At 40.1% G+C, this 13,770-nt stretch overlaps 1 protein-coding gene across 1 annotated transcript; it reads left to right on the forward strand.

Moving 5' to 3' along the window:
- gucy2f (guanylate cyclase 2F, retinal) lies at positions 1-13,429 on the forward strand. The gene is made up of 18 exons (XM_084716378.1): positions 1-798; positions 2,023-2,324; positions 3,581-3,935; positions 4,072-4,156; positions 5,930-6,026; positions 6,208-6,333; positions 6,803-6,883; positions 7,133-7,309; positions 7,425-7,581; positions 7,746-7,895; positions 8,097-8,245; positions 9,064-9,227; positions 9,360-9,552; positions 9,899-10,073; positions 10,936-11,034; positions 11,126-11,220; positions 11,319-11,404; positions 12,485-13,429. The coding sequence occupies exons 1-18, from the start codon at positions 57-59 to the stop codon at positions 12,564-12,566; spliced, it is 3,315 nt and encodes a 1,104-aa protein (XP_084572504.1). The 5' UTR covers positions 1-56; the 3' UTR covers positions 12,567-13,429.
- The last annotated feature ends 341 nt before the right edge of the window (positions 13,430-13,770 follow it).

Raw genomic sequence — 13,770 nt, forward strand, 5'->3', positions numbered from 1 at the left:
TTGAGTATTCACCAGTGAACGCAGAGATTCACTACCTTGGTCCCCCTGGAAAGACAATGCAACATATTCCTCCAACTTTCAGAGGGACGCTATGGGAATCCAACCATCCATGTATGCCCATCATTAAAAGTAGACCAACGTTAACAACACTGCCCTTCTATAACTTTCTGTTATGGGTCCTCCTCGGAGTGTTGACGTTCCCTTGTTGTGTGCGATGTTTAATATTCAAAGTCGGGGTCCTGGGGCCCTGGAACTGCGACCCTGTTTACTACAGGGCCCTGCCGGCTGCAGCCGCCCGGCTCGCTGTAAGCAGGATAAACGGAGACCTAAACCTGGACTTGGGCCTGAAAATGGACTTTATCATCCTCCAGGAGCCTTGTGAAACCTCCAGAGCCCTCACTGCATTTATTTACTATGAAAAGATGGCAGATGCGTTTGTGGGGCCCACCAACCCAGGATACTGTGTTGCAGCCTCTCTACTGGCTAAGAACTGGGATAAGGCCATCTTCTCTTACGGCTGTGTGAATTATGAGCTGGACCGAGTCATAGGATACCCGACTTTTTCCAGGACGGTGCCCTTTCCCTCTGAGGTGCTGTTCACTGTGTTGAAACACTTCAGGTGGGCCAGTGTGGTGGTGGTCTCATCCAATGAGGACATCTGGAGGGACACTGCTGGTAGAGTTGCTTCTGCTCTGAGGAATAAAGGGCTTCCTGTTGGCCTGGTCACATCTATTGGCATAAATGAGACAGAGGTGGAGAGCAGTCTGAGGAAGATCCAGGCTGCAGGGGAGGTCAAGGGTGAGTCTGCACAAGTTTGCCACATAACATGATAAAAATGTCTCTGCAAGGCTATTATATCTATGTTAAAGGCATATTAAGCACACATTTTCTAACAAAAACAATGCACTCTTAGCGTATAAGAATAATCCCTCTCAATCATCACTTATGACTCACTAGAAGTGTCTGGTGGTGCATCTTAATCTGCAGAGACTCCGGCCTTAGCAATCAGCTACAGTGTCTCTCAGGTGCATTTACGCAACTGACAAATTCCACTTATTCTACCTTTAAACTGATACCAGAGGAGATGTTACCAAAGTAGAATAAGATTATACAGAATCTACATAGTGGATTCATAGAAATAAATGACCTGTGATATAAAAACATGGGGAGCAGATGTTACATCACAGGTGAAGAACTTCTACCCTTCATTAAGCATATCACTTCACTACCTCACCAGGAAGCCATTTTGAATCTGCAGACTTCACCTTGTGGTTAAGGTGAACTGGGACAGCAGCTCACAGGAGCGAGAGGAGAGGAAGAAACGTTGCTGATTGGATTCAAATACAAGCATTCTTGATAGTGATATTGATATTAATATTGCTTATTAGTGCTGATGCTTATCAATACTCTAATTGATGCCATAATTTGATGTAAAATGTTGTGAAATATGTGATAAGATTCAACAGTGATTTTATTATAATTATTTTAAGTGTTTCCTGAGTTATTGCATTTAGCAATTTATGTCAGCTGCTTGTGTAGCATTACACAAATACAGATACCAGCATTGTTTGTCCAAGAACTTAGCAATATTTCAGTACTGACTAGGCAGGAACCAGTATCGGTTTAGTACTGGTTCTAACAACCATCTCTACAGTTGTTACTCAGTCAATTAAATGGCCAGGCCACAAGTTCTCATTTTTAAAGTATTTTAGCTTCAGACATCCATCCAGTTTGCATTCTCTCAACAGAATTTATAAAGATATGATATAAGAATCGGGATGGACAGTAATGTCACTTCAGAAGGATCTATCCAAGGGTCAAAATATTTAACTATGTACACTTATTCCTGTCACTCATTTATGCTTAATAATAATAAAGCCAGGGACCATTAGCCCAGTGGAAGTAAAACCAATCAAATGAGTAATATCAAATAAATAGGAATATATCATTTACAAAAATGTCCACAATTAAGTAGGTCTGTTGTAACCTTTAGTGTGTGTGTTTTTTCCTTGTCTTTTTCAGTCATCATCATGTGCATGCACTCAGTCCTGGTTGGAGGAGAGCAGCAAGCAACTTTTCTTCTCAAAGCACAGGAAATGGGTCTGACTTCTGGGAAGTACGTTTTTGTGCCCTACGACACTCTCCAGTACAGCTTGCCCTACGCCAACATCTCCTACTTCGCCCTGCAAAACAACAGCAAGCTGAGGGAGGCCTACGACGCTGTACTGACCATCACTGTGGCCTCCGAGCCGCTGTCCTTCAACGAGGCATTTGCTGCTGCCAAGAGGAGAAAGGAAGTAACCCTAGCTGTGCAACCAGACCAGGTAGAAGCCACTTGGATGTCAGGAAACTGTTTTTCAAGCCTGTCTTAAAGCTATACTTATATGTTTGTATGTACATTGAAAAAGTTATTGGTTGCTGTAACTGACCCTTCCTAAGTCCCGCCCTTTTTTTCTCTTTGCTCCAATGACAGTTGAGCTAGCTTGGCACTTCAACTTTCTCCTTTCCTGTTTCCATATGGGCAAGGCTCGTCTATGTTGAAAAGAAAAACAGATTTTAAAGATGGTTATAAGATGTTGCTGGCAGACCTGTGAAAGTGACATATAGTCACATCTTAGCTGATGTCAGCAAAATGCCTGCTATCCAGCTAGCTGAGTTATAAATTGTTAGATTATTATGTAATCTATGAACTATTTTAGACTTAAATTAAAATGTTATCCACCCCCCTGGGAGAGCGCCAAGGACCCTATGGAGTACTGCTGGGAAGACAAGAATTTAGCATGCTCATTTTTCGAACATTAGCAAATGCTAAGTAGCTGCCTAGTCTACATCATTCGCTAACATTAGTCTATTTAAGATGTGACTATATGCTGCTTTTGTGGGAAAGGAGGAAGGTGACTGAGGTACCAGACTTCCTCAGCTGTTATTAGAGCACAAATCAAAAATAGAGGGTTGATTGTCCATTGATCCATGGTCCATTGTGGACCATTTACTGTAAATAAAGATGGACACCGTGGCTCCATTTCCACCTACTGTACAAAACTGAAGCCACACAGAAGTGACCTGTGTTTGAGCCATGCTTTTGAGTTCCCAACCATCCAAGTTATTTTATGTTTATTTTGGTGTTTTAGTTTGGCCCATCTCCTATCTATTAACACTGAGGAGGCAGGATTTCTGACCTATACTGCAGCCTGCTGATGGGATGATCATGATGCTTTGGCTTCATTTTTGGGGAACTCTCAAGTCATCCGTATGTCGATGATACTGGCCATGTAGTGATCCCTTTGTGGCATCATGTAAGAAATGGGGAACAAAGTCCACAGTTCAAATTAAAAAACTAAGTGAGTCAATGTCAGTTATTTAGTCTTTTTCAGACTAAAATTCACTCATTCAGTTTCATCTTCTCCACCAAAGTTCCACAATGAAATACCATGCAGGAAAGTTCAACAGTGGTTCAAATTTTATGCATTTTGCAATGTCTATTAATATCACATGCCCTGTAATTAGCAAAAGTGACTGGGTTTGTGGTTGGTTTTCATCACCCCAAATTCTTAACATAATCTGTTCATAATCTTTGCAGGTTAACCCACTGTTTGGGACCATCTATAACAGCATCTACTTGTTGGCCAAGTCCATCCAAAATGCCAGGAGAGCAGGGATGAAGCTGTCAGGATCAAACCTGGCCTACTACACGAAGAACACAACTTTCACCGGCTTCAACCAGAAGGTCTCAGTGGACAACAGTGGGGAAGTAAGGACCAACTATGTTATCCTGGACACTGATAACAGAGGGAGCCAGCTGTACCAGACCTATCTGGTGGACCTAACATCTGGAGTCCTTCGTTTTGCTGGGAGGTCCATAAATTTTCCAGGAGGATCTCCTCCGCCATCTGACTCCAGGTGCTGGTTTGACAAGAAAGCCGTCTGCACAGGAGGTAAGAGGCATGTTTGCGTGTAAATATGGCTGCACATGGATATATATGGATGTGTTTGCTCAAGTCATGTTTGCCATACACTTTGTTATTTATCATCCCACTTTTTCTACACCAAGTTACCTCTTGTCATCCTCAGGTGTGGAGGTCACCTACATCATAGTGGTGTTTGCTGTCATCTTCACCTTGGCTATAGGAGCGCTCGCTATAAGTCTTTATATCAGGTACAGCCTGCAAATACAAACAGACTCATATCTTCAGTCAAAAAAATCAAACCTGGTGTTTTTCTTCCATACTTTCTTTCACTATCTTTCTCACCAATTTTAGTAAAGTGATTTTTGTACTAAACAAGATGCATTCATATGTACTATAGTGTGATGTGCATAATAGGGGATGTTTTGTGTAAATGCATGAGAAAAACAAAGGAGGACTGAGAGAATAGTCACCCAAGGCACAGAGATCATCTCTGGAGTAAAGAGAGTCATATTTGAATGAGGGAAGATAACTGCTGGCAGATGGTTACTGTTCTACAGGTCATCTACTTAAATTCCATCTGAAGGCTGCATTAAAATTAAGTGACTGAATAAAAAGCATCACCGTCATTTTTGAGTTTTCTAAGTTTGACTCTGGGTAACATCTTATAGTAGTTGGTGCTAGCAAGAGAAGAGAAGACATTGCTGATTTCATTGATCTATGACAGTAGATCAAAATAACCCTTACTTTGAAAGTAGTAGAAGTGCTTTAAAAAATACTGTTGAATCATGTCTTTTCCAAAAGTAGAGACTGACTGCTCATATTAAAAACGGATGCCCTTAAACTTTCATCTTAGGACGCCTTAGGAAAATTGAGAGTTGCATAAAATCAAGGATTTCCTTATGATTTTGTAAGAGAAAACCCTGTAATCTCTAAGTGTTTTCCCATAGCTACTTAAGTGTTCCCTTTTGCATTGCTAGAAGATCCTTAGCAACCATTGCCTTGGAAAATGTTAAATGGCCCATTATAGTTCCTTAAAGTTGAAATAATCTGTGGAACATTATACCACAGGTGAATTTATAGTGATTGAAGATGAGGAGGAGATACCACAAGCAACTCTGTAGCACGCTAGCCAAACGTTTACATAACTTTGTCTCATAATGTTAGCTATATCATTTTATTAAAATACACCAGTTTTTCTTGACTCTTCTATTTGTTCATGACCTATGTTTCATTTCACAGTAGATTTATTACATTGATTTTGTCAGTTACTTCTTGCTACATCTACAGCTTATAGGTAGGTCTGTTTATTATGTCTGGGTTAAATTTCCTTTCCATATTCTTCAAGAAGAACAGCATACTCATCTTCTGTCCAGTTTGGCTTTCTTTCTAAAATTTCTCTCTGTTTGTTTTCTCTTTATTGTGCATTTTGGTGAAGTTAGCTAACACAGCCTTAATTGTGTTAGCTAAGCTAGTGAATAACTGACAATAATTCTTTCTTGTGACACTAAAGAAAGATGTGAGTGAAGCGTAACCATGGTAACTGAAGTGTACATTTGCTAGTTTAAACACTTGGGCAAGTAGACAACCTAAGACCCTTCATGCAATGCTTCAAAATAAACCGCTTATCTTTGGGAATTTTTTATTCAAGGGACTAACTTAAGTTTGAAACTTAAGGTGGTTTATGCAACAGGGCACTGACCCTTATTTTATATCTTCCCACCTGACTACTGTGTGCCGATAGGAATATAAAGCTGTGTACCATATCACATACTTTTTGCGCTGTGGATGGTAACGGATGTATGAGCATGAGGGTCAAATATTTTGTAAGGGCAGCTGCAGTGCATACAAAAAAAGAATAGTGTTCAATTTGAAATACAGCTTAAAGGTAATTCTCATATAAGGATGAGCTTTTCTACTTCATCATCTGTCTTTGCTCCTAAGATGATCTCTGAGGTAGTTTTAGGAAACCCACTACCATTAGTTGAACTGATTTCCTTATCTTTTCTAAATCTCATTGACAGGAGGAGACTCCAACAAATCCAGCTGGTCAAAGGTCCCAATCGGATCGTCCTGACCTTAGAGGATCTGACTTTTATCAATCCTCAGCTAAGCAAAAAGGTAAGAAGCATCATTGTCCCCCAGTCATCAGATTATACTTAAACTTAATCTATTCCATGTTTTTTCCACATTCATTCGGCAGAACAGATAGATTTTTAGTTCAACATGTGAGAAAATGGGCACATCTGTTAAATAAAATATTTCAGGATACAACTCATTTCTTGTGTTTGATGTCCCACAGAAAATCACTTTAGAGGATCTGAGCGAGTCTAAGAGTGCTCTGGAGGAGAAATCTGCAGACCGATCACACTCTGTGAACAGCATGCAGACTGCAACTCATGAAACCACGAATGTAGCCGTGTACGAGGTAGGTGACACTGAAAGAGTCACTGCACGTGTTGCTTCAGCCTGTGTCTATACACAACGTTTAAAAATGCACTAGGGTGCACTAGGATACTTAATTGTTTTGGCTGAATTGAAAGTAAGATTTTAGAAATGTTTCGCATTCTCTAATTTGTGTTGAGTCTACATGGTCCAAAATTATTTGTCACAAACTCAAAAATACTTGAATGACTTTTCTTTCTACAAGCAAACCAGTTTTCTATAAGATTGAGGTCATTTTTGTGAGTGCAATGGACGAACAGACAGCAGAAAAATAGTTACTGACTCACTTTAAAAAGTAAGAAAAAAGTAAAACATGATCAATGTTAGTTTAATAACTGTTTGAGAAAGTAAAGCCACCTGTTTCACTTTCAACATTTCCAAAAATTGCTCGTGGAAGACGTTATTCCAGACAAAAGTTTGATCCCGCTGTAACAACATGGCTTCTCTTCCAGGGTGACTGGGTGTGGCTGAAGAAATTTGAGGAGGGACAGTTCAAAGAAGTGAAGCAGAGCACCACCAAAATTTTCACAAAGGTACAGCAACATGTCTTCACCTGTAAGAAGAAAGACAGGCACGGAATTGTGTTTTTACTGTGATTAGGTGGTTTGAAAAAGCTACACACTGCCTCAAATGTCATACATTAGTTTTATGCTCTCAGCAACTCACGCTGCAGACAAGACAAAAGCTTAAAACTGTACACAGAGCTCCAGTAACAGTGAACAATATGGTGTTATGATCATCGCCGCCTTCTTTTCCATTAACTTTTTTTTCTGCTTCCTCAGATGAAAGACCTGAGAAACGAGAACGTGAATCCATTCCTCGGCTTCTTCTCGGACTGCTCCATGTTTGCAGTGGTGACAGAGCACTGCTCACGAGGCAGCCTGCAGGACCTGCTGAGGAACGAGGACGTCAAATTAGACTGGATGTTCAAGTCCTCACTTTTGCTCGATCTCATCAAGGTAAAACACTGAATATACACAATATTACCTGAATTATCCTCGTTTATCCATACTTTATTGTGTGATACTTTGTGCTTTGTGATTAACAACATTGTTGAACATTTTGTGCTTGCAGGGGATGAAGTACCTTCACCACAGAGATTTCCCCCATGGCAGACTAAAATCTCGTAACTGTGTGGTAGACGGACGTTTTGTCCTCAAGATTACTGACTATGGCTTCAATGAGCTCCTGGAGTCACAGAAAGCTTCTGTGGAAGAGCCTCCACCTGAAGGTACCTAAATGGTTCTTATTACCAGCCATAAACTATACTGTATGTACAGTGGAGTTTTGTTAAACTTCAGTATTGCACACATACACAGTGCCATACATTCATTGCAGTTGGTAGTGGCCGGTATCATGGTCCATTCTATTTTTTTTCTTTTTCTTTTCACTTAGATCTGTTTTGGACAGCTCCAGAGTTCTTGAGGGACCTTGCAAGTTTTCGTAAAGGAACCTACAAGGGAGATGTGTACAGCTTTTCTATCATCCTTCAAGAGGTGGTGGTCAGAGGGCCACCGTACTGCATGCTGGGTCTGCCACCCGATGGTGTGTATCCATCAGGAATGAGGAGATGTATATAAAGTGAGGCAGACAAAAAAAAATCAAACATTTTGATTTGGATGTTGTGAAAGTGTGTTTTTCTGCTTTTATTGTGCAACAGAGCTTATATCCAACAGTGTAAAAGAATACTGATAAGGTACAAATCCTCTTTTGAAGTTTGATTGACATGCCCCATCTCCTCACCAGAGATCATCCGTAAGGTGAAGAAGCCTCCTCCAATGTGCCGGCCCACTGTGGCCCCAGACCAGGCTCCTCTGGAGTGTATCCAGCTGATGAAGCAGTGCTGGAGTGAACTGCCTGACCGCAGGCCAACATTCGATGAGATCTTTGACAGGGTACACTTTTTTGGAGACAGCGTTATAAATAATATAATAAAGCTATGATATGTAACATTTCCGTGTTAAAATTCTGGGCATATGTTATACATCTTGCTGGGTTGTGCACATCATCCAAAATGTTTCCAACAATATGGTGACAGGTGACAAAAAATACTCATCTAGCACAAACCCTGGGTACCAAGAGAAAAAACCAACCAAAAACCAACCTGAGACAGCTTGTAGTTCTTCCTTACTTTCAGTGACATCACTCTGACATCAGAGTGCAGCAGCAGGAGACCTCAGCTTTCTCAGTCAATATAGCACACACTGAGGAATTTTCTTGCTTCAATTGCCAAATTTTGAAAAAAAAAAAACTCGTGCAGAATGGCTCCTTTCACAGTGTTATTATATTATATGTTATTCTGAATTATCACTAACAAGTACATGCAGGAATATTTTAATGTTGTACTTTGTCAATGTGGAGCCAATTTGAGATACTTTGTATACTAATGGGTAGATTAGTAGTACTGTACTCATCATATAAGCATTTCATGTGTTTTTTTTATGTAAAAAGTGTCAGATATAGTATATAGTGGAGTAAAAAGTACAATATTTCCCTTATAAAGAGAGAAAACATGAAGTAAATGTAAATACAAGTATGTCAAAATTGTACTTAAGTATAGGAATGGAGTATATTTAGTTGCATTCCACCACTGCAACATAGTGCTCTTAATTTCTAAGTTATCAGCCATATGTTTATCTTTTATCCTACTCCATTAAACCTAAAGACTATTACACATTTTGTTTAACATGAGTCTGTATTTCTTCATGAGCAGTTCAAGTTAATCAACAAGGGTAAGAAGACGAATATCATTGACTCCATGCTGAGGATGCTGGAGCAGTACAGCTCCAACCTGGAGGACCTCATCAGAGAGAGGACGGAGGAGCTGGAGGTGGAGAAACAGAGAACAGAAAAGCTTCTGTCAGAGATGCTCCCACCGTGAGTAAAAAAATCTATTTGTAACTTTCTTATGTCTAATAGACTTGATCCATGCAATGAATGTAGTTACATTTTCCTAACAAAATGCCTGATCATCTGATTCTCTTCGTGTCTATGCCCCTCTGTCTTCAGCTCCGTGGCCGAGGCTCTGAAGACGGGTGCCACAGTGGAGCCAGAGTATTTTGACCAGGTGACGATCTACTTCAGCGACATTGTGGGTTTCACCACCATCTCCTCGCTCAGTGATCCCATCGAGGTGGTCGACCTTCTCAACGACCTCTACTCTCTGTTTGACGCTGTGCTCAGCAACCACGATGTCTACAAGGTCAGAGGACACGCTCAGTATTTCTAGTAAACTTTTTTACCAGTGTGTTACAAGGTGAGAGATGAGTTAATAAAGATGCTGAGTTATGACTTTTGAGAGATCTTCTCCTACATCTTAACAATATTCACAGGTATATATCATTATGAATATTAGATGAAATAGTTTGTTTGCAAGAATGTTGTTTGCATCGAGGAAAAGTAGAGAGATAGATTAGCAATGACTATTTTGTAGTTTAAATTTTTTGTTTGAAATGTTGGTGTCTAAGTTACACATAAAATACATACATAGATACACACATTTAGGTGCCCACAACTGAAATGAATAAAAATGTGTTGACATTATCCAGGTGGAGACCATCGGTGATGCCTACATGGTAGCATCAGGGCTGCCAAAGAGAAACGGCACCAAGCACGCTGCTGAGATCGCCAACATGTCTCTGAACATTCTCAGCTCAGTAGGAACCTTCCACATGCGGCACATGCCAGACGTGCCCGTTAGGATACGCATAGGAATCCACTCAGGTGAGATGCTGTCTACATTGTTAACCTCCAGTTGAGCAGGTGATCCACCTGAACATAGCTCTCTGCAGATTATGAAAAAAAAATATTGTGGAGCTTATTTCAGCTGAATGAATTGTCTGCATTATTGACATTTGTTGTCTATTAATGGTCCAATCAGTATATCAGTATGGACCTCAATGTTACCATGTTTCCACCCAAAGTACCAGGAACTACTTTGGTTCCTTCAGCACACTGTTGTCTGTTAGGAGACCCGTCAGGATTAGGCAAATTAGTCTGCTGATGTATGAAAGAGTAGTGGCTGTATTTACACATATGTTTATTTTTGTTCAACTATGCAACAATGATGATGCCATATGATGCTGGATTTTGTCCTCACCAGAAATTCTCAATAAGGCCTGGACTTTGTCTTTGGTCCATCTGTGGTATCCTTTCTTCTGTCATGCCATCTTGATGTGCTGCAAAAAACACAAGAAAAAAAAAACAGTTTTGCAGCTGTAGTTTTTTTTTTGTTTTTTTTTTAAGGCAGCTTTAATACAATGCTGCAAGTCCTTGACCAATCAGAAATGTTCAGTGCAGCAAGCCCCAGCCCAAAGTTACTGTACTATTGGAATGTACTGTCCCCTGAGCAAGGACTTTTGTACAATAATGTGACCAGAACTTAATTTAGACCCCGTTCCCTGCACTGGAAACGCCTCCAACTATTGATGGCAGAATAACAGAGTCACAGCCATCAGTTAGTTTGTCAGTTCAGACACAGTTATTAAATTAGACTTGGCAATGCTCTCAGTCTCACTCCCTTTAGAGTCTTACTGATGAATCCATCTTTAAGGTGGACAAATGGTTTATTTTTTTGTACTTTCAGGGCCCTGTGTTGCTGGGGTGGTAGGTCTGACTATGCCTCGGTACTGCCTTTTTGGAGACACCGTCAACACTGCCTCTCGCATGGAATCCACTGGGCTGCGTGAGTGTCCCTGTGCACATACAGACCATATTTTGTTGTGTTTCACTTTTCCTCTGGTCTAATTTTGTCAGCTCTTCTCTTTGTCCCTCAGCTTATAGAATCCATGTAAATATGAGCACTGTGAAGATCCTCCATTCTCTTAACGAGGGTTATAAAATAGATGTCAGAGGCAAAACAGAGCTGAAGGTAACGTCACAGTCTCATTTCATTTTTACCCTCAGTGTTTGGTAAATTAGACAAATAACGTAGAATCTACCAATTCGTGACTTGTTTTGTTTTTTCAGGGTAAAGGTATTGAAGAGACATATTGGCTTGTGGGAAAAACAGACTTTACAAAGCCTTTGCCAAACCCGCCAGAGATCAAACCAGGGTAAGATCTTCAACCTACTATTAGTCCTTTCGCCTTTGGTATGGCTAAATCTAAAAATAATAATCAAAAACACACTTCCACTGTCCTACTCTTACCCATCTGATCTAAAAAATTGTATTTGACATTGCTACTTTGTTTTTAAGTAATCGCCCATAGCAGCAATGTTCACCTGGGGCTGTATTACAGAAAAAAAACAACAATTCTAAAGTTGTTAAGTTTGGTGAGATGAGAGAAGTAGTATTGTTTGCTAGGTAACAGACAGAGAAGTTGATAAGTGATATTTGATTGAGTGTTGAGCATTTCCCTGAGATAAGACAGGATGACATAAGAAAAGATAAGTTAGGATTTGTTTTGGTAAAAACAAATTGAGAAAAATCCTATCTTAGCTTAACTTAAGACTTAAGATGTTTCTGTAATAAGTCCCCTTTTTTCATAGTTGAGTTTTCAGATATGTTTTAAGGAATGGTACGTTTCATTAGTGATGTCAACATGCAACTGCTTCTTTCCTGCCACTGATATTTTCTACTCATGCAACTATCTGAATGCTACTTCAGAGAAGACAATCACGGGCTGAACCCTGAGGATATAGCTGCATACAGGAGAAAGAAAGCGGAGAAAAAGGCTTGACCTTCTTAGTCTGAACAGAGGAGGTAGAGACCTGCATGCCAGCTGGTGTTGTGTTGTGGAAATGTTGCCGTGGCTGTCAGTCTGATGTGACCGAATGCAAACCCTGAGCCTGCACACGCACAGTTTTGTCTCATTGACTCTTGAATCTTATTGATTGCCCTGTGACCTACTAGTCTCATTAATCTCTTGATCTTATCACCTTCTCCATCTTCTTAAGCAGATTGGGGAAAGCCCTCTTTGCTCACTTCATTCACTTTTATTGTGGCTGGCGTACACATTTTCATAATTAACTCTTGTTTAATTGATGGTGTTTTTGGTAGTGTTTATGTTTTTTTGTCTGCTTTGGTGCATTTTTATAGCGTCTGTATGTCTTTCAATCCTGCAGTTCTGCTTAAAACAAATGATTCTATAAAATATAATATCAGTCTTAACTCCACCTTCTGTATTCAACAGGGACAACTGGCAGGAGATGGTGACGGAGGAGATCAAGACTCTATTTCGCAAGGCCAACAGGCAGGTGGACAACAAGATCTGAATGAGAGGAGGAGAAGGAAAGATGTGAAAGACGCAAAACCAGAGGAGCAGGGGAGAGGAGGACACATCCAGAGAAAGAAAGACAAAGACAAAGAGCTGGGAGGGGCAGGCAGAGGACAGAGAGCACCACCCAGCCTCTAACTGTGGCTTAACACAGACTTGTTTAAGAGGATTGTCCATCGACTGGCTAATCTGCCTGCAGCCAGCGCAGCAGAATACAGCGGTGCTAATGTAATGAGAGTTGTCGCATTACCTGCCGACTGTACGTAGCACAGGGAGGCTGCACCGCTCCTTAATGAAGGATGCACCCATTCACTCCTCTCCACACTCACTGGCCACTGAGTGGTCACCTACGTCAGGGCAACCAGAAGTTCACCCATCTGAAGATTGAACGCCCCAAACGCCTATTTCAAAATGAAATGTTATATTTTCTGGTGGTAATGTCTGTTTTTAGTTTGCCGTGAAAGCTCATAATAGTGTTGTGGGCTCGGGGCTGTTACGTAGCCATGGCTGGATATGATTATGTGTTTTTAGCTCTCCAAAGGCGGAGGCAAAGGCTGCTACTGTACATGATTTTTCTCAAAGGAGAAAAAGAGAAATCTGCCACTTTCATGTCTACAATATTAGAGCAGAATGACAAAGAAAATTCCATCCCTACAGATGATTTTTTTTTATTAAGCTGTCACCCTCTCATTTACACTAATAAAAGAGTGACAGCTCTGAAAGGTAATGACAACATGCAATAAACGTAATGAAAATAATGTTTTCTTTTCTATTACTGTCAATTTAATTTTATGATTTGCCCCATAAAGTGCTCAGTGATCAATTTAATCTATTGACAGGTATTGCTGTAACACTTGTTAATACCTATGCCACATTCAGTCAAGATAAATTGAAATTACTTGGTTATTTGTGCTACATCTCAGAATGATTTAACATTCCCCTGCTGTGTTTATTTGCTATCAATAAGAGATATGTTATACAAAATCATAAATTGTGTGAAGTTCATCAGGAAAATTAGTTTTTTCAACATTTCAGCATTAGTCTGTCACAAGTTTACATCAACACCAACCAAAATATCCATGAAAATTAAATGGTAACACTTTATATTATATGGTACATGAATTATTCATGCATGAAAAGGCGCGAATTAATTAATGTAGTATCAGGAATGTACAAGGAGCAAAAGTCTCTAATACATAACA

The sequence above is a fragment of the Lutjanus erythropterus genome, chromosome 4 (assembly GCF_056507025.1).
Source record: "Lutjanus erythropterus isolate fLutEry1 chromosome 4, fLutEry1.hap2, whole genome shotgun sequence".
Classification (NCBI taxonomy): domain Eukaryota; kingdom Metazoa; phylum Chordata; class Actinopteri; order Lutjaniformes; family Lutjanidae; genus Lutjanus; species Lutjanus erythropterus.

Bases quoted from the DNA above. Each gene is read 5' to 3' on its own strand.
- gucy2f (XM_084716378.1), top strand. From the start codon at position 57: ATGCAACATATTCCTCCAACTTTCAGAGGGACGCTATGGGAATCCAAC. The intron at 3,936-4,071 runs GTAAGAGGCATG...TGTCATCCTCAG, and splicing joins GAAAGCCGTCTGCACAGGAG to GTGTGGAGGTCACCTACATC. The intron at 11,221-11,318 runs GTAACGTCACAG...TTGTTTTTTCAG, and splicing joins GAGGCAAAACAGAGCTGAAG to GGTAAAGGTATTGAAGAGAC.